This window comes from Gobio gobio (genome assembly GCF_949357685.1).
Source record: "Gobio gobio genome assembly, chromosome: 5".
NCBI classification, from domain to species: Eukaryota; Metazoa; Chordata; class Actinopteri; order Cypriniformes; family Gobionidae; genus Gobio; species Gobio gobio.
The window spans coordinates 32,416,778-32,441,069 of record NC_137101.1 but is presented as its reverse complement, the minus strand read 5'-3'; the positions used below and the strand labels follow the sequence as shown (position 1 = coordinate 32,441,069).

At 37.3% G+C, this 24,292-nt stretch overlaps 1 protein-coding gene across 1 annotated transcript in view; it reads right to left on the bottom strand.

The window, feature by feature from the left end:
- The window catches only part of myrfl (myelin regulatory factor like), a gene marked incomplete at both ends in the record, with an annotated part of 32,227 nt that extends 8,806 nt beyond the window's left edge, over positions 1-23,421 (bottom strand). Inside the window, 21 exons of the mRNA XM_079816741.1 lie at positions 2,639-2,723; positions 3,032-3,079; positions 3,159-3,356; positions 4,108-4,163; positions 4,329-4,391; positions 6,648-6,736; positions 6,821-6,893; positions 8,449-8,609; positions 8,701-8,810; positions 8,901-9,009; positions 9,935-10,135; positions 10,893-10,983; positions 14,443-14,553; positions 14,649-14,725; positions 14,812-15,007; positions 15,842-15,989; positions 17,758-17,861; positions 17,948-18,347; positions 19,061-19,122; positions 19,249-19,336; positions 23,376-23,421. Of these exons, the coding sequence (XP_079672867.1) occupies positions 2,639-2,723; positions 3,032-3,079; positions 3,159-3,356; positions 4,108-4,163; positions 4,329-4,391; positions 6,648-6,736; positions 6,821-6,893; positions 8,449-8,609; positions 8,701-8,810; positions 8,901-9,009; positions 9,935-10,135; positions 10,893-10,983; positions 14,443-14,553; positions 14,649-14,725; positions 14,812-15,007; positions 15,842-15,989; positions 17,758-17,861; positions 17,948-18,347; positions 19,061-19,122; positions 19,249-19,336; positions 23,376-23,421 (2,516 nt within the window). The remainder of the gene's footprint in view (positions 1-2,638; positions 2,724-3,031; positions 3,080-3,158; positions 3,357-4,107; positions 4,164-4,328; positions 4,392-6,647; positions 6,737-6,820; positions 6,894-8,448; positions 8,610-8,700; positions 8,811-8,900; positions 9,010-9,934; positions 10,136-10,892; positions 10,984-14,442; positions 14,554-14,648; positions 14,726-14,811; positions 15,008-15,841; positions 15,990-17,757; positions 17,862-17,947; positions 18,348-19,060; positions 19,123-19,248; positions 19,337-23,375) is intronic.
- Positions 23,422-24,292: the final 871 nt, after the last annotated feature.

Sequence of the window (24,292 nt, the reverse complement as noted above, 5' to 3'; positions counted from 1 at the left end):
ATGGCAGTCCAACGACTTCAAAGGTAGTTTTCGCAAACTGGAAGTATAAGCGCTACTTTTCCCCCGTTGAGGTGAAAGGTAAAAATGTTTATGTAACGTGCAATTTATGCCCAGGAAGAAAGAGTCTCTCCACGTCGGTGGCAAGTAATTCTATTTCTAATCTAATGAAGCCTCACGTCATCACAGCCACAACATTAGTGGCTAAAAACCCAGGTGATAACGTGAGCTCCACTGCCAGAGGAGTAGTAAAGAAGTACTGATACTATTTACACAATATTTACACTATAGTAGTGATACTACTGATAATATTTACAATAATGTATTGAATTTGATAGGTGTCTCTCACATTGTCCCACAGCAACATTACAATAGTGTACATTTAATGTATAATGTTTTATAATAGCAATTTATTCTATTTAGTGTCCAATTCATTAATTTAACATATTTAAAATTGGGGGCATCCAAGTTATTTGACATATTTGAACATTTGAAAGAAAAAAAAGTAACACAGTAGTTACTTTCCCTGGTAATTAGTTACTTTTATAATTTACATTTACATTTACATTTCTGCATTTGGCAGACGCTTTTATCCAAAGCGACTTACAGTGCCCTTATTACAGGGACAATCCCCCTGGAGCAACATGGAGTAAAGGGCCTTGCTCAAGGACACACTGGTGGAGACCGCTGGGATCGAACCAGCAACCTTCTGCGTATCAGTTCAGTGGTTTAACCCACTGGACCACCATCTTATAATGATGTAACTCAGTTACTAACTCAGTTACTATTTGTAAGAAGTAACTAGTAACTATAACTAATTACTTTTTTAAAGTACTTTTTTAAAGTAACGTGCCCAACACTGTGGATAACTTATTTGAATTGTCTGTTTGAGATTGAATTTATGCAATAATTCATAGTCCCTTTCAACACATACTGTTGACTATAAGTAGGATTGCTACATGTCTACTAACTCTCATTAGAGTATTAGTAGTCTGGTAGATCAGTTGACTTGTAGTTGCAAAGTTACTTATAGTCAACAGAATGTTCAAAAGGGGCCATCAAAATAAAGTGTTACTCTTTTGCTATAAATTACAGACATGGCATCTGAGGACTAATTCTCTTTTTTTCCCTCAATTATTTTGCTTTATTTTCAGATTCAATCCAAGTCTCGCTCTTACGTACTAGGGCACATATGCACTTGCGCTCTCTTCAAAAACAGTGCTTTAAATCTTTATACAAACTAAAAGACGTAAATTAAATTTGTATTCGAAACGAAATATATAGATTGTAATGAATGTCAGCTTGCTTATTTTGATCAAGATAAGGATTTATTAATTCCACGTCATACAAACAAGAACCTATGCTTTTAACCACAGGTCGAGAGCTGCCATTCCAAACACACATCTTTGTGATGCTGTTTGTGAATGTTCATTGAAACTATGGTTTCAGGAATCACCAAATCGTTGAACTATGCTGATGACAACGAAACTTGTATTTTAGGAAACGCACCCCAATATGGTTCCCTTTCACTGACTCCCCCCCCCCCACCCCACCCCCCAATGATCAGGGTAAGTACTTCATTGCAGTAAGATTTTTACATGACATGAGCAAACCTCTTCACTCCCGTTTACATGCATTTTTCATTCGGATTATTCACTAAGAATTGGTGTTATTTTTACAGCCATTATTCATGTACACCAATGTATAGCACAAATGAACAGTAGGTGTGTTACTGGCCACTGTTTTAATCTACTTACGTTAAATGCAAAACACATTTCTTTGGATGTATTGTATTTTATTCAGTGACGTGCCTAAAATTACTTCATTTCGATGTTTTAGATGTGTGCATGTAAACATAATCTTCTCTGCATCAGTAAATGACCCTAGTGAACCCTGCCCAGGACTGACAATCTCTGAAGCCTGTGTAGAATCAAATGAGAACACAAAATGAGATGTGGTTCCTCCCTTCAAAACAGCACTGGGCTCCAGTTATATGTGCATTGAGGTGCATGCATGAGGTGCGGAGCTTAAAACACTGTCTACCAGTAAAATGGAGTCCTCATAGTGAACAGTAAGAACAGTAATATAATATTTTCTAAAAAGAATTTATACTCAAATCAACATGTCAACGTAATTATTAGTAATTATTTGGTGAGTAGCCATGTAATAAGCCAGTACATTATACCTTGCTCTCTTGTTCATTATACATTCTTGTCTTGTTTGAACTTGTTTTTTTCTTTATGGAAGCTTACAAGTGAGCTAATAAGTGAATATGTATACTCAATTATTTTCTACTGTGTTGAGCAGTCATGTAATAAGCAGGATAATTCTAGAGACTTCGCATTTTGAACTCCATCAAGGCCATAATGCTTTTTTTTTTTTTTTCATTTTTGGGTCCTAATCACTCTGTCCAGGTTTATTTAGTGATTACAATAAGGCTGTACATTATGCCTTACATAAACCCCGACAGGGTGATCAGGACCCTGATGTGAATATGATCTTCAGAAATAGCTAGTTATGGATTTCATAAAGGGAAACATGATTGGTCACACCATGACAAGTGTTATACTAAAAGAAGGAATGAAAAATAAACTTCCTGTTGAACATCTGTGTATATTAAAAATGTAAGTTTGATACTTACCCACAGTCCTCTCGCTGACAGTACTGCTGGTCTATAACTTGTTGATTTTGTGTTATGAGGATGGACTCTATAGTTGTGTTTGTCCCTGTGAAAAAGACATGAACAAAGACATAAATGGGTGAATCATTATTGTGGCCACAGCTCCATTTCATTCTGTTTTTAGGATTAATGAATGTTTTGACAAAATAGATTTATCCTAAGGAGACGTTCACAAAACGTCTACCTACACTAAGGCCATACTTTGATAAAAGTTTATATAGCCGAGTTTATATAGGGAGTAAAGAAAAAACGCTTCTAAATAAAACAATGATGGTCCATATTACAATTTTAAAATAAAAATTGTTGTTCATCTGATAATCTTGGCATGAACAGGATTTTAATCATTCAACTTACAATCAGTAGAATTTTTTAGTTTCTCTGGCAGTTTTTCTAACCACTTCTCTGGAAAGGAACAAATGAAAATGACATGAAGATGACAAAACAATATATAATAGTATATTTGAAAATTGAACGCTGCTACTGTGCCTCTGACCTTGTAGTGTTTTTCTCAGATTGATGATTGCGTGTGAAAGAAAATTATAGGGGATGGTTGTGTCTGTCAGTTGGGTGTTATGATTATGAGTTAAAGTTGAAGGACAGCAGTAGACCTCATCTGAATAAAACACATTGGAGAAATCGATGTCTGGAGGCCAGGGACCAGGAGTGGCGGTGGAGAACACTGCAAACAGTCAAGATTAAATTCACTATATAAAATAAACAATGATCAGAATGTACAGACCAATTCGCATAAGGGCTTATCACACTGTGCTTAACCCTGAGTTATAGTCTAAACTTTAACCTTGGGTAAAGGAACGTTTTAGACTTGTAATTTAAAAGCAGGGTTAGCACTGCTTTTTTACCAGGGGTTATGAAACCCTCCAGAGTAGGGTTAGCACTGCTTTTGCGGTGTTAACACATTGTGGTGCCAAACGTGTACAATGTGAATTCTGCGAAACTATGCAGTGTCAGAATATTACTAGTAGATGCTTAGCAACAGACACCCAATAAAATGCCTTATATCAATGGTTCCTAACCCTGGTCCTGAGGTACCCCCAACTCTGAACAGTTTGTATGTCTCCTTAATCAAAAATCAAAATTAGAAGGACATCCAAAATGTGTACAGTTGGTGGTGCTCCAGGATCAGGGTTGGGAGCCACTGCCTTATATTCACATGCTTTGAACAGTCACTGAAACAGTGTCTGCTGTATAAACATTAGTTTCAGTGTTTGAGGGGGAACATTTCAAATGGTAATGGAAAACATGTTTCAAAACAGAAATAGTTTATAGTACAGAAAGTCTATTCAGGGAAACAACTGATACTACAGTCAGCAATATATAATATAAGGGTGCACAATGCTAGAGTCTTTACGTCTTTATGTTTCAAGTGTGAAAATCCCTATACAGTATCACTAAATATCTACACACAGTACCTGTGGTCAGTGCTTTTGGTGTAGTGTAAGGCGGTATAACGTTGGAGTTGTTGAGACTGTATGACAAAAACATAAAGTTAAACATCACTCAAATAACAGTCAATCAAGTAGCGCTAACAGTGCAAAACAAGCATGGGAAGCAATGTAATTTAACTGAATCAAAGTGCACCAAACACATTGGTATGTATGTAGTGATGACATCACTGATGATGACATTGTACCTGTTATTGAAATCCATGTCTTCTCGTAATGTTAACATGTAGAGTGAGGTAATACAAATGACACTGCAAAGTAAAAGGACAAAATAAAGTCATAGGCAGGCCTGTCTTGTCATGTGTAGTGAAATATTCTGTCAAGATCCAGTAAAATTTAATATGGTCTCAAACTGTCCTCAAGAACTTTTTTGAAATAAATATTTCCAGTTAAATACAACAGTGTTTGTTATTTAAGATGTAAAGTCTCTAAATTGTTAATTTGGTGAGAGAATGTATTTCTAGACATACACAGTTTTTGTTCAGTGTTATATGTTGAGGGACCAATTGATTCTTTTTTGTGGTAATCATCAGCTGAGCATTGACAAATTATATTTAACAGGGAATATTTTTACTTGCAAGTACGGAGTCCCACATATAACATTCAAAGGAAAAAAAAAACAATTAGGAATTTGTTCCCACGATTTATTAATCAGTTCCCTCATTTTAGGTAAATCATGGCCACAATATATAACTACATTAAAATGAGGGAACAAATTAGTACAGCGTGGCCACAGTCTAATTAAGGCAAGAATTTTAACTACAAGGGGCCATGGCATGAAATTTGTCCCAAATTTGTCTTGATCTTTATAAAAGTTATTTGTACCATTAAAACATCCTGAGAATTTCATAGTTCACATCTGTGTATGCTTGCCTCCAGAGCAAGACATTGCACACTGGCATTCAGTTGCCTAACGGCTGACATTTGCCTACCCTGGATGTTGAGTGTCGTGTCAAAAGCAAACAACCCATTATAATAACTGACGCTGCCTACACTCGATACACTATACAGATGCGTGTTACTTTTCTGACATGCTCCACATGCTTGAGTCTGTCGACAACAGGACAAGTGGAAAAGTGAAAGAACGTTTGCATTGATGCAGCCTGTTAAATAGCTTGTTTGCGCCTCTGTACAGACTTCAGATGGATCCCAAGCGAGACAAGTGGATGATTTATTTTAATGGTGTGCTGGATCAGATCATATGTTTGCTCCGAGCATTTAGTTTTGTAAACAAGGCACAGTGTAATGGAGAGTTTGCAAAGAAACTTTGTTGAAAGATGAAGCAGCCAACTGTATTGAATATGTAATTCAATTAAATTATTTCATAAAGCTTTGTCTGTAAATGACGGTTTTCTGCATATATTTTTGTTTTTTGTGCAAAAAACTGTATTTACCTTGGCAGAGTTGAATAATAAGAGTTCTGTACATAGACCTAACATACCATGAACCTCACACACCATTGTTTCCTCCTTCATATGTAAATCTTGTGCTTGAAAAAGACCACTGAAAACCGGGTGAATCCCAACATAACACAGACTGTGACGTAACAGTCGGAATCATTAATATTTACGCCTGCCCAAATTTGCATAGCCTACCAGCCCATGTTCAAGGTCAGGCTGATTTAACGTGGACCTGAATGGCTGAATCATCAGAAGTTCCGCGGGTATTGTGAAGATGAGGACAACATAGTGAAAACGGCAGATCATAAATATTATAAATGTTATTTTCCAGGCTGTGCAGGGGATGTGAGGACTTTTCATACCCTCCCCACAGAACAGAACTGTCAACAGGCATGGTTGATGTTTTTCTATATAACCGAATTTAATTCAAAGTTGTTAGTTTGCTCTGATAGTGTCAATTTCGTTTGAAAATATGACGAAAAATGTTCGTTTGAGATTTTCTGCTTAAAGTGCCATTCAGTTGGTCTGTGTTCTGTCACGACTCACGAGCCACTTGTGCTGTTTGAGATTGTGTTTGCTGAATAACTGCACTTGTGTGAGCTACTGAAATGAGCCAATCAGAGCAGAGCTCAACATTATTATTCCGGACACTTCCAAATAAGGCAAAAACAGACCATTTCATTCTAGGGACAAATCCTAGGGTTGTAAATGAATATGTAAAACTGTATATGGAGTATTTTTGCCCTTACCAAAGCCACATACCTTCTATGTAGATATCAGAAAACAATTTAAAATATTGTATCAATGCATTCTAGGGCACCTTTAACATTATAAGTGAACCTAAAAAATTACCCCTGTAATGAATAGATATCACCATACTTTCTCCAGCTGTCTAAAGACATTGCATTAAGACAATTGTTTTGTATAACAAGGTTTCTGAAATGTTTCGTTTCATTATGCTATAATGAGGCTTTATCTAATTAAATATGCAGAAATCTGAACCCCAAAAATCTAACGTAGCCATGAATTGGTAAGTCGTGGGGGAAAACAAAATCTTAATTTGTGGCCTAAATATCGTTATGTGTGTATTTAAGAAGACCGTCTCACCAAAGAGCCATGGTTGTTACTAGCATGATGATGCTAGCTTGGAATACTCTATGTTGAAGACAGTGATGATATCTCCCACAGAAGTAGTTCTGGAAGAAAAATATGATGAGCAATCACATTCGTCACATTCATTGTAGAAAATGATAAGAAATGTGATGTTGATGTTCACGTACTTTGCTAGGCTGCAGTGGCGGTGACTTTGGTGATGGAAGTTTTGAATGAGGTGTGTTTTTCATGTTGATTTGCCTGTGACACAAATATTTCAATAGAATGACAGATTTCAGATGATTGCATGAGAGCACAAACATCACAAATCACACATATTCATGAAAACTGCAACAGTGCAAGTTCAAGTTTGCATTCAAACTGGAATATCAGCAGTCAGAAATGATGGATCTAAAAAAATGTATATGATATACAGTAAAAAAAAAAAAATGGTTTGTAAAACATGTTCCTTCTTGATTTAGATTGACTAAAGGGAACTTCAACTTCATCACTGCCATCATGACTCTCATGACCTCAAACTGCTCTTTACAGCTCGCTTATGACTGTGTTATGACTTCTAGCCACAACTTTTCTTCTCCGTTTTTAGTGTATTTCTGTGGCAGAATTACAGTGCCACATACAGGTCTGGCATGTATACTACACTGTTTTGAGTCGGTTTCAGTGGTTTCGTGTGTACGCAGATATTAATTGAGACGAGGGAAAAAAGATTGGACAGGGAAAGCTCTGGCTTCATGTGGATGTGGCCTAAGTTCCTCTTTGTTCTCTGTTCAGTTGTCGGTTTTTGTTAACGCATATGCTAAGTTTGGTTTTGTTTACCTTCTGTTAATAAAGCCTGTTAATCTTACTCGTCTTCATCGTGTTCGTGTTTACACCACACTTTGCCATAGTGTGACAATATGATACTAATTAAGATACTAGCAGTATTATATTTTTATTAATAAGTTGGTAAGTTAACATTTATTTTATTTCAAGTAACAAATGTTTTAGGGTTATTTTTAACCATTTAGTTTTAATTGTATTATTTTGTTTAACTATAATAAACTCTAATAATGAGATGAATCAGGTCTGTTAGGGTGTGTTCACACTTGGCATGTTTGGTTCGATTAAAGCAAACTGGTGTGGTTCATTTGAATAAGCGTGAACGCTGCCATCTGAACCCCGGTGCGCACCAAACAAGCAGACTGCGGAAAAGATTGGTCTCGGTCTGCTTTCAAACTAACTCTGGTGCAGTTTGAATGAAATATGAACGCATATAAAGGACAGAATGCTCAAGTATACCTGTTTTTACTCCTCATATTCACGATGTTGCCCATCACATTTCGGTACAGGCTACAGAACCGCGTCTTCTCGCTGCAAAGCTTCGTTTCTGTGTGTGTCGGAGGGATTCCTACCACTGTTTTGACTCCTTTACTCATTTTATAAACTCTTCACAAGTTCTCAGCTGGTCAAAATTCCATCATACGTACATGCATACAAAGAGCGCATTCAGCCCAGAACACAGCATTGTTTTGGATGTTTGTTAAGTTCCGTTGCAAAATATGTTTTTTTTTTTTTTGTATCTTTAGGTTTGGTCTTTAAAATGACCGCTAAGCGAACCAGGACTAAATGTATTGTTTTCTTTTTGGTCCAGACCAAAAGAACTACAAGTGTGAACACACCCTTAGAAAATATGTGGACCCCAGGAAACACAGAAGCATGGACTTCCATGTGTGTTGAGAAAATGGGAAAGAAACTTGGGGAAAGAGCATCTGAGAGAGAGAAATACTGTGCAGAGAAGTTAAAAAAAATCCCATACCCTTTAGCAGGAGGGCCGCTGTTGGAGCGCATGCTTCCCAGCGTCTTCAATTTGGCCAGGCGAGTGTTCCAGACCTCAAGCTCTTGAATACGAGTCTCAAGGTTATCTGTGAGTTTACACAGCTGCTTCACAGCACCCACGTTCTCCATAAAAATCTGCTCCTTTAAAGAAAAAACGACCAAAATTACTTTACATACTGTCTATATATAGAAATATTTACTACAATTAATAACAAGTATCTGGCAGACTTACTTTGTCCACCATAAGAAAATGATCGATCTTCTCCCCGTTTATGCAAGTGATATCACCCATTTCTCTCACAGCCGAAGGCAGAAGTTCTCTGACTTCCTGCGCTATGATTCCTAATCAAAGAGAGATGGAGGATGGTGAGAATCTGTCTTCAGAACATCATTTTATTTAAAGTGCAGTGTATGCACTCATTTAGGTTGTACCTGTTTCATGATGTTGGTCAATCCCCATCCTTGAGGCAAACTCTGGTTTATAATCATACTCCACAATTCTCATCTGAGCTATCCTCTTAAGCTGCTCTGTTGAGTCCACCTACAACATTGCAGACACAAGATATAATTCCTTTCAGACATACAGTCTTTACTAGTAAATTACAGTTTAGAGAAAATTTTCACACATTTTGTCATGTGTAAACAGGACCTTTTCAAAAATACTGGTAAATCAGTTTTCCAGTATGGTAAAGCAATTTTCCAGTATGAGAGGTTGTAACATTACCAGTAATTTAACGTTATAATGATATTTGTCAACAAAGAATAGGATTACCAGTATGAGCCTGGACAAGGTTCGAACATGCTGATGTAAGAAGTCTGCTTTAAGCCAATCATAAAGCTCTGTCAAAGCTGTTTATCGCTGCTTTTCTATGTAAATGTGCTAGATTCTTCAGCACTGCTTCTAGTTATCATTAAGTACTATAGTAACTGCAGTATTATAGTATTACTAATTTACTAGATTTAATGTGTAAAAGTGGCAAATGTGTTGCTACTTATATATAAGGCAAGGCCCCGGTTACACCTGCTAATATCATGTGTCTCAAATGTGCATCCTGGTCTCTGATTTCAGTACTATTCTCGAGAAGGTGGTTAAAGGGATAGTTCACCCAAAATGAAAATTTTGTCATAATTTACTCGCCCTCAAGATATTTGGAAGAATGTTTGTAACCAAGCAGATCTTGGCAGCCATTGACTACCATATTATTTTTTTCTCCACTACGGTAGTCAATAGCTGCCAAGATCTGCTTGGTTACAAACATTCTTCCAAATAGCTTCCTTTGTGTTGAGCAGAACAAAGAAATGTATACTATTTTTGGGTGAACTATCCCTTTAATATCAGGTGTAAACAGAATCACTTTTGGGAGGCAATCCATTTAGAAAACCCATTAACACTGCTGTCTTAACCTTAATTGAATGTCATCTTGCTCAGTTTCTTTTTGTATTAACTATCAGAGAGACACACTCACTTCCTGAATGTTTTGTTTGGCCCTTCTGTCTGAGGGATGCATGACGTTGCCCATTATCTTGGCGTTCCCACAAACCACCAAAGCCTCATCGGGGCTGTCTGTGTTGATGCCGATCCTCCCGTGACACACCACAGACTCTGGGTTCTGTCCTCTTTGCCAGAGCACTTCACTATCATTCTCAAACTGACCTGGATTGGAGGCCTTTAGATGGAGAGATGAAAAAAGTTGAAGAACCACTTCGTCGAGACACATTGAGTTTGTCTCAATCAGCTTCCTAGGTCATGAATCTGTATATCACGTACACACATTTGGGCACTGGTAAGGACAGTAAGGACCCCGACTCACTACACATTGGGACATTGATAACTCTATTTCCAGCGACATGACCATGTCCTCATTGCACATCATCACTACAACTGATATCTTTCTGACATTGTTTAATGCTATTAAATTATGAAAATACTTTGCTTATTATATATATGTGCAACATTTCAGCCATAAATAAATTATGTTAGCTAAATCGTTCATTATCTGTCTATCGATGTATATTTATGCTGAAATGTTTCACGCTTCAGAACTTCCGTTAATGAAACATAGTGAGCATCGATGCACCCTGGATTTCACAGTGCATCGTGGGACTTTATAGGGAGCTAATTTTTCAGTGCACTGGTAGAACTGTGCAATTGAGACCCATTGTCAAGGCCAACGGAAGGTTTCCAACACTAAAGCAGCAATTCTTAGAATTCATAGCAGGATATGTTTGTGCTATATATTATGTCAGTAAAGTAGTCTGTTATTATTTCTTCTGGATACATAAAAGTTTTGACCACAACTCTGTGAAAGTATAAGATGGATTCTTACAAGGATATTTATTGCTAGATACGTAATTTAGTTGTCTTTTAATTCTTAAGGACTGCAGTCCAGCTCAGGATTACCGTACAACAGCAGGAAGACTTACCCTGACGATAATTTTTTCAGAAACTCTAGCAACCAACAGGAAACTTTCTTCTTTCACAGTAGCATACAGACCAACCACCATCATAAAGTACCTATAAAGCATAAACAGTAACGTACAGTACAGACAGTTACCATTAAATGATCAAATCTATAGGTAGTATCGAAGCTTTCAGCCAATACATTTCACGGATGCAAACTCATCATGAGTGAAATTGGTAACAAAGATGTGTATTGCCAAACCACATGTAACAATTTGTCCCCCCAGACATTTTTGAGAACTTGCAAATGCCTTGGTGGAAGAGTGGAGTAACATCTCACAGCAAGAACTGGCAAATTTGGTGCAGTCTATGAGGATGAGATGCACTGTAGTACTTAATCCAGCTGGTGGCCACACCAGATACTGACTAATAATTCTGATATTGACAAAATCTTAGTGACGAGCGGTGACTTCTTTAACCAGGTATGTTGGGTGATGCATCATGTCAAAAAATACTCCTGATGCAGAAACATTAGATGGGTTTACAATAAACAAAACAAAATAACAGAAGAAATAATGGAAAGAACCTAGGTTTATTGCCTACTTACAATTTACATTTAAAGTGTTTATTACAAATAAATGACTAAATGCAAAAATTGAATACATGTAAATGAACACAAAATTGTGTTGCATTAACAATCCTTTGAAAATATTTACCTGTTGAGACACACCTTCACTAGCACCCATAAGCAATATTATATTCATGCAATACCAGAGGCTGCAGTTTCAGAACCGCAGTTCTAGGACCGCATTTCTAGGAACCTAGTTTTTTGCAAAAGCGCCACCAAGCCAATCCTACAAATGCGGTCCAAAATCTGCAGGAATTCCATTCTTTTACATACATTCCATAAGAGCTTGATTGTGATGTTTGAGTTGAGGGAGGCGCGAAATTTGCAAAATATGCTGTATACTAGGTGCCACCAGTCCCAGAAACTACATACTACATACTCTTTACCAGTTTTCGTGAAAGGTTTTCATAAAAAAAAAATAGAGAAAGCAAAATACTGTGAAAATAGTTTCAGTTCTGACTTTTTCTTTTGATTTGGTCTAGTTAGTTTTGTATCAAATACAACAGACGTTTCCACCGTGGGAACCTTCAGGTGGTTCTTGGTGTGTTTCAACCACAGGAACTGGGTCCCCCTTAAATTTTCCCCTCAAAATGGCCCTGCTTGCTAGGTAGTACTTTTTCAAAGTTCAGGAACTTTCAGGGGGGGGGACTTGGGCGCTGAACATGCTGATTGGTTGAGTTCATGCAGCATTTTATTTCAGCCTTAAAGTCTGTTGCGGTGCATGCAGCAAGAGTTGTTTACTATTCGAATCAACAATGGAGTTTAAAAAACACGACTGACGATTAGGTTCAGGCTTTATTAAGCTTATATGTGGAGGACGAAATCCAGTGGGAACTGGAAAGTCGCGCGCAGTCCTACATCACCTGACTAATCTTCATGATACTTTAGACCGCCATAGAAACACCGACAGCAGATGGTCTGAGAGAAAAAGAATTGTTCCAGGTAATTTCGGTGGAAACGGTGTTAATGTAATTTTCATTGACAATGACTGGTACTGGTACAGTGATTCATAAGCTCGCTATTTGATTCTGATCTTCATTCAATTCAATGTAATATCAATTAAGTACATGTTAATATTTCTCAATTTTTAAATAAATCAACTAATGTTGTAAACTATACAGGGAACAGCTTGTAAGTAAATTATTAAAGGGCAAAATTAACAACTGATTTGTTTACAATTGCATATAAGCCAGTGACTGTTTACAAGCTGGTAATCCTCTGTAAAGTCCTGGTTATCTGGATGGTTCTACAAATTATCTTATCAGATTTTCCTGTGGTGTGAGGTGTGATTAGTGATTGAATCTGCTCGTGGAATGTCGGGCCGCACTGATCTCAAAGTGTTTAATATGTTGAATGTTTATGATCAGAAATCCTGTTGTAAATCAGTGACTCAGGAATCTGATCTGATTTTTAAAAATTTTTTAGTGTAGGGCAGCTCTAAACCAAGTTTATAAATAAATAGGAGCACAAAGGAGTAATTAACTGGATTTAGTTTACACTGTGTATGTATATCAGAAGTCATGTTAGACTTCCATATTGTCCATCATTTTGATTGAAAACCGTCATAATCTATTGCCGTCATTTTAATTTTTATATTTTAATGATTATAAGCCATTTAATAGGCTCTGTTTTTGTTCACATTTTTTATTCACAAACTTACATGACAAGCATATAGGCTAGATTATGCATTTATATGCATCCCACCCTGAAGAAGGCTGTCTGTGCCGCTACGCGTGGGTTGCTTTTTTCCCCATGTCTTTTAAATTTTCAATAATGAAATAGCCAGTAAAATAAAGGCTTTTTTAATAATTTGAAGAAGAGTGCCTTGGATTTTCTTTTTTCCATATGCATTTATTTATTTATAAAGAGAAAGTTGAACAGAGACTGTGGGTCACTTTTCAGGTTTCATCATGAATGTTTGAGCTTCGTGCTTTGTAACTTTTGATTTGAAACAAATTCTCAGCTTTCAAATTCTGTCCATTTTATCACAAAATTCAAACAATAAATAACATTTTGGCACTTTTTAATGTGGTGCACGAGATTACTGTAGTGCCTCATTTCAAGGGAAGCGGGAGTGAACGCGATCATCCCTTCCTCTTTACTACGTTACAGAACTAAATAAACATGAATGAACATCAGAAAACACGTTGAAAGATCGATACAGTCCAACTTACCGAGATCCGCATCATGAATCTCATGTAATCTCTCAATCAGTGTTTCAACCACAGAAAGACGTCAATAAAGCAGCTTGCAAACAAGGGCTGCATCCGAAATCGCATACTTCCCTACTATATAGTAGACGAAAAACAGTATGTGACAAAAGAAGTATGTCCGAATTCCCCGGATGACCTACTACTTCGTTTGGGATTCTGAAGTGTGCATACGATGGACACTTTACTAGCCACGGGAGAGGATTTGTGAATGGAGGTGAAGAGACGTAACTGACGCTGGTAGGTCATATAAGGGCAGCATTTACTGTGAACTGATCAAGCTGCTCTGTGACACTGAAAACAGAATCATGACCCATTTTGGATCCAAAATGGTGAATTTTACAGAAAGGTAACAAGATTGCATCCTTAGAGATCACTCCAAAAGACCTTTGTTTCAGTAGTCTAGAGATAAACTCATCAATAAATCTTTTTAAAAGTTGTGTTTGGAAGATTATTCTCCTTAAAGGATCTAAGAATCACAACAGATAACTGAAACGAAAAACCTGGCCAGAAATCAAGAAATATTAAGGATTGGCCTGCACAAGGGAATGTTGTATATCTAATAAAACTGTACACAAAAGTGCTACTTTGGTTAGTCCAGATCTCCCTAGATCATTGTAGGTAACCTGTTGTTTCTAACTGTTAAAACTCTGTATGCCCAAATGTTAGACCTTCAAAAGAACTTTATTTAGCAAATCGGACCACACTTGCATTCAGAGATTATTTGTAACTAACCTCTGATCGGGATTGGGTTTGCCCTTTTTCCTCATGTTATTTGCCGTAGTTTCACCGAAGTGTAAGCGTCCTAATGTCACCTTGGTGATTCTGTCTCCTGGCAGATTTACTCTAAAAGAGATTTTACAGCAGAAAAACAAAAACAAATAAATGACACATTCTAAATGTTTTTCCACATGCTTCATTTTAAGTATCCTGACACTCACCTGACCGGCAGGAAAGGCTTCTTGCTGCGATCGGACTGAGACTGCTCGATGGTGATGAAATGGTTTTGTGCGTCAAGCTACAAAAAGGTTTCAAGCGTCAAACAAACCATCAGCATTCAGAACATAAATGTTTCCATAAGGTTTTTGGCCATGTTGTCACTACCTTGACCCCAAACACCTTCACGAGGAAGCTCTCCACGGGCATGAGACCTGCTGGGGTTCTGACAAATCTGGGATCTCCAACCATCCCTATGTGAACCGTCACCTGGAAGTGGTTCTTCTTTTGACACACAAAGGCTTCATCAGCTGTGGAGTAGCTGAAGCCCTTATCGGTGTCCACATGGTAACCTGGAGGTGGTCTACACAGAAAAAAGGGCACAGTATAAGATGTCTGCTAATGATCAAGTAGGGGTGTGCAAATGAGCAAATGTGCAGTTTCTTTTTGCAAATACCAGCAGATATTCCAAATGTGATATTGATTTTATACAACAGTTCAATAAACATTGAGTTACATTTTAGGCACAATATTGTATATTCTCTGCTTTTGCCCAAAATAGTTGTAAATAAAGCTATAGTAGAACTGTTGTGCGTCTCTCAGTAATACACAGTGATGTTTCGCTCCTGAATGAATCAATGATTCAATGATCCATTCATTAAGACAGTCACTGGCTGCATCCAAAATCACATACTTCTCTACTATGTAGTAGGCGAAAGTACCCGGATGACCTACTTCTTCCGGCAAGATTCTGAAGTGGGCATACGATGAACATTTTAAGGTGACAGAAGAGGATTTATGAATGGCAGTGAAGCGATGTAACTGATGCTGGTAGGTTAAGCATGATAATGACAACATGGCGAATGTAGTATGTTCAGATTACATTCATACTACACACATTAGTACTATATTGAACATAGTTTTTTAGCGACCGTGAAATAATTTCTTATTCAAAATAAGTACCTACTCAAGAGAGTATGCGATTTCGGATGCAGCCACTTCTTTTCTGAATGAATCAGTTTAATAAATGACTCACTTATTAAAAGAGTGACTTGCCACCACCTACTGGCAATATATGTATTTTAAGTCATTTTAAAGGCTATTGTTCGCTTAGGTCTATTTTAATTACCACAAAAAAAAGAAAAGAAAAGATGGTTAATTTCGAAGAATCGTCAGGTTCTTGATACTAGCTACTCACAGTGTTTCAGATCTGCTGTTGTGGAGAGAGCACCACTGACTGAGCTGATACTGGTCCCATGTGAGCAGCTGGTGCATACTGCCCGTTGGACTTCCACCAGTAGCATCACTGTCATAAGACTGTGCTTCATAGGATCCACTCTCTGGACCTTAATACAACACAGATATTAGGCAAAGACATACACAAAATTATATGTATAGGCTGGAATATACTACATGATTTAACTGCAGTCTACACAAGCTGATGCTAGCTGCAGAGAGTCAGAGGCAATGTTCAAATTTTGCACAGTCTGAGTTGACACATTTCACAGAAAATCACATAGTGTATGATGGTCACAGACTCAGATTTTTAAGCTTCAGAATAATATATCCATCCAGTCAATGGATATAAAACATGTTTAATATTTTGACATGTAACATTCTATAATTTAAGGTACATTTCACATCAGCAGAAAAGTGTAAAAACTCAATAAAACTATTGGTTTCAGTTTACAGTATTATTTTAAACTACTTCTAAGAATGTTATTTTTGGCAGATATTTGTGCAGAATTCTCAGCACGGTCACTGAGGACAAAAACGTTTTTATCATAAATCTTATCTTTTTGATAGTTTTAATAATGTCATCCAGAACTCCAGTCCATGTGGATGTAAACTATACCCTGAAAGAGTATCAAAAGCAGCAGTCTAGATATTTAAAATGTAAATATCAGTCAAAACATATTTGACTATGACAGTAACATAGTTGACGCAAGTAACATAGTAGACAATTTCACAATTTTGCCTCACAATTTCAATGGCAGGCCTTGTCTGGCCAACCAAATGTTATTTTCTTGATCAGAAATCAGAACAAATTGCAAACCATTATGCACCCAACATATTTAATGGGCAATTAGTATACTTATTGACAATGGGTCATTGGTGATAAAATATAGAAAACAATTAAGAGGATATTTACCATAATGTGTTAAAAAATATCTGCTGCAGAAAAAAAATGACCACATGATGCTAATAACAACATGGTAAATTATTTTTTAGTGTTTGGTTACTAACAGTTGACAGGATTTTTGCACACATTAATAAAATAAAATGTTTTCTTATTTGAAAGAACATTCAATTTAAACTCAGTATATTTTTCTAAGGTATTTAGATTGTAGAAATTCATGTAATATTTAATAATATTGACTTTAACATTTTATATCTATTTTGAACTCAAGACCCCACTCACTTCCAAAAGTGGACATTGCAAAAAGTGTAATGGACATTTTAAGCAAACTGAAAAACAGAGTGCATAACATATCAGTGTGAGATTATAATATGCATCCTCTTAATGGATGAAGTATGATATTACTGAAAAAAGAAAATATATATATATATATTTTTATAAAATTATCATCAATGGACTTGAAATGTACCCTAAATTATAGAATGACCCGATCATTTTTGTTATCGATAATTTGTCATGTGTCAGAGCAACAAGTGTCAGACTTGTGTTTTGAAAAAAGAAAGTCTGGTTTAGGGCATAATACCCAGTTTTTCACTGTAACAATTTACAAAAGTGTTAAAAATGCTTAGGGTTCAAATCTGTTCAGGTTTTGAAAGTTGCGCTGTGTAGCCTTAACAGAGGAACGTTTCCTTTGGAGCGTCTTTACACTGTCACCGCTGCAGAGTGCTGTGATTGCCTCTTCACAACGTTATTGGTTTGTCTTTTAATCTCTTTTTTTTTCTAACGTTACAAACTGTTTTACTGATTTATATAACACATCAGATCTCCCTCATAAAAGCAGCATTATATGTATTTTATAGCATTTTACATAGGATCTGACCAATATATTGCAGAATGTAATGCCACCAAGCAACATTTATAGACTGGTCACCTCAAATTGGACTAAAATGTTCAGTATATGATGTAATACTCACAAAATGAAGGTTTGGCCCAAACCGGGTCAGCGCACATGTGCTGTTCTGTGTGCCCCTCAAAAGAGTTTGACCTTCTTCTTTTCTTATTTTTGTGTAAGGAATTTCTGTTAAAGCAAGCACTGCAGACTGTGAATATACTGAATAAACTGCATAATGAAGCACAACAACACATGCTGAACACGTGTCTTACCCTACGTGTTGGTCGTGTTTTGGGGCCATGTAAGGGTACACGGTCTCTGGGTGCATAGCATGGGGCACACATGAAGAGGTCGTAGCAGCATTAACTTGCATTTGTCCAGCTGAAAGACCCATCGGTGAGCACTGAGCATACTGAGGGATACCATGGATGGGTGCATTATTGGACGTGGTTGCCTGTATGTAACTCTCAGCTGTGTTGAGGGTGTATTGAGGTACCGAAGCAGGTGAAATGGCTTTGATGTGGTTCCCAAGAGTTCTGCCAACATCATACATGATTCCTGCTGCACCACAGTGTTCTTGTTTTCTGTCTTTAAAGGGACAAGATGGAGGGAAGGAGTCTTCTGATTGGCTATACATGTCTCGGCTGCTTTGTTCAGTAGACCATCTGGAATCTGGTGCAAAAACAGATGACTATAACAAAAGGGGTTTAACTCTTTCACCCGCAATTGACAGAATTTTCCATAATTTATGAGACAGCGCTTCCCCTCCATTGAGGGAATTTTCCGGCTTTCCGTGTGGTAGGGGGCACTATTACGCATCTTCTGAAAGAGTACAGAATCTCTGGATCAACACAGGCGAAGAAGAAGCAGAAACAAGCGACAACATATGTAAAATAATGCGATCATCAATTGATTAAACAGCATATAAATTAAAACGGTCTTAGCATATTGAATGAAATGTTGACCCTGGATGAGTCAACAATAATATAGCCCTCATAGGACTGTGAAGCTTTTGGGGGTGTTGATGGACTCAATCTACTCCATCCATGTTTTGATTATCGTTCTGAATCTGATCCAGATGTAGTTTTTGACAAAAATGTAATTTTCTCAGATTTTTTTTATGAAACTTACCCACATTGAAGTGTTGATAAAAAAATTAAGGCATGAAGCTAGAATAAAACGTTTTGTTTTGTTTAAGAGAATATATATTGTCTTTTGATATATTGCATGTTCAGATGTTTATAAAACATAATATTCTGGGGGCCATGAAACTTTTGTGAAAATGACCAAAATGCTGGAACTGGCTGGCAACTTTTTTCAAAAACGCTGGCAGGGAAAGAGTTAAGAACTTTGAGGTTGGGATTTTAGATTGGAGAAGACTTCACCTGGTATTTGTGGTGGAGAACTACGTTCTGATCCTGAATCTGGTGGTGACTCGGGTAACATGCTAAGAAATTAGAAAAACATGTACTAAGAAGAACAAATAACCATGTTTTGATGTCAAATTGTCATTAGAGGAGATTAAGTGGACTTTATTTATTATGTTTTAACTAGAATATCTGAAAGAACTCACAAAGTAGGATCTGTCTCATTGCTCAAATACTGCTCCAGAATACTGGTGTCTACCACAGCACTCTCCAACACACCACTCACATCTTGTCCTGATGAAAAAAAAAATGTGTTGAATGCGGTAACTTTGATGAATGAGGTGCTAAAGCAGCTCAAGACCCAGATTTCAGGCTGCAGCGAGCTCTGGGGTTATGCTACAAATCTGCTATTTAAATTGATATACTTTTGTTAATCTTTAAAATATAAAGAGATAGCAAGCACAATCCATATTACTCCAGTGGCTTAATACAAGTCTTCTGAAGATAAACGATTGCTTTAAATGATGAACCGAATTAATTTAGGCTTGTATTCACTCATTGAATTCATCTCTCGAATCAAGCAAGCACATTTGAGCTTCAATTTACCATAATATTAAAGAGCACCTATCATGGAATTTTGAAATTTACCTTTCATGTAGTGTGTAACATAGATCTAAGTGAACAAAAACATCCTGCAAAGTTTGAAATATGACAGTGCACCGTATATATAGTTATTTTCTTTCAAAAGTAAGAGTCGACTCTGAGTCATTTTTAAGAATCGTTAGAAGACCGAAGCTTTTTCTCTGACTAGGTGACGTCAACTTGTCAAGTTATTTGAATACGATACGCCCACTTATTATAGGCTCATATTACAATCAAACGGTACCGACGCGGTTTTCATATTCATAACTCCTGACACATATTAACAAATTACTGTCACTATAAGACTTTGATGGGCGTTCCGTTTCCGAAAATATCTGCACAGACTATACCAATCACAACTGACTGGGTCATCGAACCAATCACCGCAGATTAGCGTCACGTAAAGGCGGGGTTTTGAAAAGTGAATCACTAAAGGAATCATTTGAGAATCGCTGTCAAAACAGGTAAAAATAAATGCATATTATAAGAAAACTAAAGTCTTTTTTGTCATTGCATGCATGCAAAACTGTTGTTGGGGACTTCTAAAACAATATTTGGAACATTTTAAATGCCATAATAGGTGCTCTTTAAATAACTGGAAGTGGCTGGCAACATGGGCCGGTTGCACCATAAAATGTGCCTTTATTCCTGTGTACCTGTTGCCCCATAGACAGTTCTGCGTCTGAGACTAAATCTTATGCCTAGTCACAGGTATGTGTAAAGGGACTTGTTCAGACAGGATTAGTTTTTAGGATTCCTGTCTGTGAATTAATTGTTACTGTGCACGTGAACTGTAAAGTTTATAGTCAATTCAATCAGTATGTGTGATATAGCAATCATTAAGATGGGTGTGTCTACTGAACACTACCAAAACAAGTAATTAACCTAACACAAAATATATTATTCTTTATGTAACTATCATAGACTGTAAAAAAATATGGACGTAGTGTCCGTGACGTCACCCATAGGATTCTGATGAGCCGTTCTGAAGCGCAAAGTATGGACGAGATGGCCGTTGCCATCTTGGCAGCGCGTCACTCCCGGATAGCAAAAAATGGGCAAAAAGGCGGGACGTGGGCGGAGCTGAAGTGATGTGATGACTAACAGACAGCAGATAAATGGCTATCCACCTGTCACTCGAAGTGGCCACGCCCTTAATTATGCAGCACTTTAATGCTTTATATGATGTAAAAATTCACCCCCCTCACATTTGTCATGAAGGGCAAAATTAGCCGTATAGACCAAAACCACAATTTGTACCAGGTTGTAAACATGTTCTAATCTGCTGTAAAGTTGGACATTTTAACATGGAATGAGATTATGCTCCCTTCTGGAGCCTGTCCCTAGCGGCCAGTCAATGAATTGCAGTATATGTCACTTCCGTATTGGCTTCAAGAGAAACTGCGGGAGGTTGCCGCTTGGTAACTATGCAGGAAATATTAAATATGAACATATATCTGGATTTGCAGAAATCGTATACCATGCATCATCTTGGTCAAGTTGGGACATTATTTGTTCACAGACTTATTTTCATATTCATTTCATTCCATTGTTCCTATTTTTCTCATTTCCTGTGTTTAGTTCCTGCTTCCTTGGTTGCCTTCATCGGTGTTAGTTTTGGTTTTCTTTGCCCCTTTGTTTTAGTGTGCTTTACGGTGTTCCAGAGTTCTTTAATAAATACACCATTCCCAAGTAGATCCTCGCTTCAATTTGTCCTCCTTTGCAACCACACTGTGACAGAAGAACAAAACCAAAATGGATCTAGCAGCAGTACAAATCCTCATTTAGTAGGGACCATTCCCTCGAGGACCACACACATGAGTTTCTAGAACTGGCTTACGTTGTGCACTACCCCAACGAGTCCCTGCACTTTCTATTATGTTGGACTCAATGGGCAGATGAAAATGTTTGTCCTGAAACAAGTGTCCAAGGCTGATTCAGTGTCTGTCCTCAACCAGTTCCTACCCTTATGCAAACTTCTTTTTGCTCCACTGGTCCGGTCCGACTGCGTAGATTCCTCAGTTCCATCCGGGGCCCTAGACCTTCCTCCTCCTTCCTCTTCCAATGGTTTTGTACAGTCCGCAGGCCATAACTCTTGTTCCACTGACATGACCACGGTTTCCTGGCTAGCCACTTCCACCATGGCCTTCTGATTTAAGCCTAAAAGCTCCGACCCTCCGCCTCCACTTCGGTCCTCCGAATCCATGACTCAGTTAAGTACTTTAATATTACTAAATGCAGGTTTGTAACCACACATACATGAAGAACCTCTCACAATACACAGAGGATCTGATCCAGAGACCAGCTTTCAAAGTCCACCATTCCCAACAAAAGTGCTGTATCGACTGACACTTCTGACAAAGCCGGGGCGGCAGTGGCTCAGTGGTTCATGTAGGTTGTCTACAAACCGGAAGGTTGGTGGTTCGATCCCCGGTTCCACCTGACCAAGTGTCGAGGTGTCCATGAGCAAGACACCTAACCCCAGCTGCTCCCGACGAGCTGGATGGCGCCTTTTTTTAAATTTACCATTTACAAATGTCCCGATTATGGACTGTGAAACGAATCTCTGAACAGACTGAAAGAAAGCACTGATGATGTTGATGCAAACACAAACAATCAGTACAAGACTGAGAGAACTTCACAGCAGGCAGAAACTGATCAGCCACAACATTAAAACCACCTGCCAAATAAAGATAATCCTTCAGACCAGACAACTTTCTTCTGTTGCTCCATGGTTCCGATGCCCATTATAAGTGCTTTTGGTGGTGGACAGGGGAAAAATCATCATTTGCTTGTCTAGCCATCACTATTTTGCCCTTGTCAAAGTCACTCAGATCTTTGCCCACTTCCAACACATAAATTCAAGAACTGACTGTTCATTTCTGCATAATATACCACACTCCTTTATTATAATAGGTGCTAGTGTAATGATATAAATGTTAATTCAATTCCCCTGTCAGTGATTTTAATGTTGTGGCTGATCAGTGTATAATAAAACCAACACACGTTGTACAATAATGAAATACGTTTAAATTCTAGAAATTATATACTGTATACAAACAGCAAGGAGACAGTGAATGGGCCTTGATCTGTTTGCTCTTCTGACTTGTTTTATAGATCTGTGACCTTGAACTATATAGTAAACTGTACCTTAATACTGTATAGATTACAGCCGCCTACATTATATGATTGCAATGCTTAGAAATGCCACGAAGACCATGTAAAACACAACCTAAATACTAACATTTGTAGGTCTTTATCTACAGTTTTTTGTTTGCATAGAATAATAAATACATAAATTCCTGGTTTGTAACCAGATTTCAGAGATAATTGCTGGTATACAATTTTTATACACTGACACACATTTTAAGAAACAAACAGTTAGTTTCCAAATATTCAATTACATATCACAGGAAAGATTTTACTTACTGACTTCATAGATATATTTTATCTTATATTGTGCAAACCCAAACGATTATTTCAAAATAATATTTTTACATTGAATAAATTTAGGAACATGTACTGTATTACTGTATGTGTATTATTTACACTATGTAAGAACATGAATTACGCATTAATATATTTCATATAGCATTATTATGTTCATTTATTTATGGTTTGACTAAAAGACAAATAAAACATGAAAATCTGGTCTGAGGTAAATCAGGTGAATGTTGTTTAGGTGTCTTACCATTAAAAAATTGCTGTAGTGCCTCATTTTCCCCAAGAACATCCATTTGATCAGCTCCGGGTCTCCTGAATTTCTTTTAGTGCTGCTTATTCCAAACCAACCACTGTAAAAGCATTGTGTGAAAGACACAGGATAGGTTGTATCTTAGACATGGAGAGATAGCATGAACTTACTCAAATAATCGCTTTATCTTTTCCCAATTCCGAGAAACTGAGAAAGATCGACAGCTTGTTTGTGTCAAGCACATGACAGCAGATTCCTTTTTGTTGTGCTTCTAATGTAATGCGAAAAAACACAATTGTATGATCTCACACAAAGTGCATTCAGTTTAGACTGATCCACCTGAAAATATAACACTTTTCAATAATATTGCTGTAATCACTGAGAAGCATCAAATATTGTTGAACATTTTAAAGTCAAAATAGAACAAAACTAAAAATGTACGCCATGTTGACACAGGCTCACAGGGATCATGGCCTGGAATGGCGGCAGCCAGTTTTGCTGATCTGACTGTGCGCAAACTACACATATACATCTGATTAACAGAAATGGCCACTTAAGAGAATACTGTACTTATACTTCTTAATGTAATGTAGGTGTAAATCCAATTTCAATTTCTTTTTTTCTTCCAGTTTATACAAATAAAAGGTTCTACCTTTTCCCCCAAAATGTAGATGTCCGTTCTTTTGGTTTCGACCCATTAAAGTGAGCAGCTCAAGTGTAATCCATCAGTAACTCCAGATATACCACAGATAGATGGTCTTTACTGAAGGCTCCTATATATTCCTACATTAAAATAATAATGAATAATGTATAAAGAAAGAGAAAAAGAGGTTCTTATTCATTGAAAATGGCAGCTGTGGCGCAGTCTTGCATGTACTTTGTTCACTGACCTTAGAGGCAAAATCCACCCACAT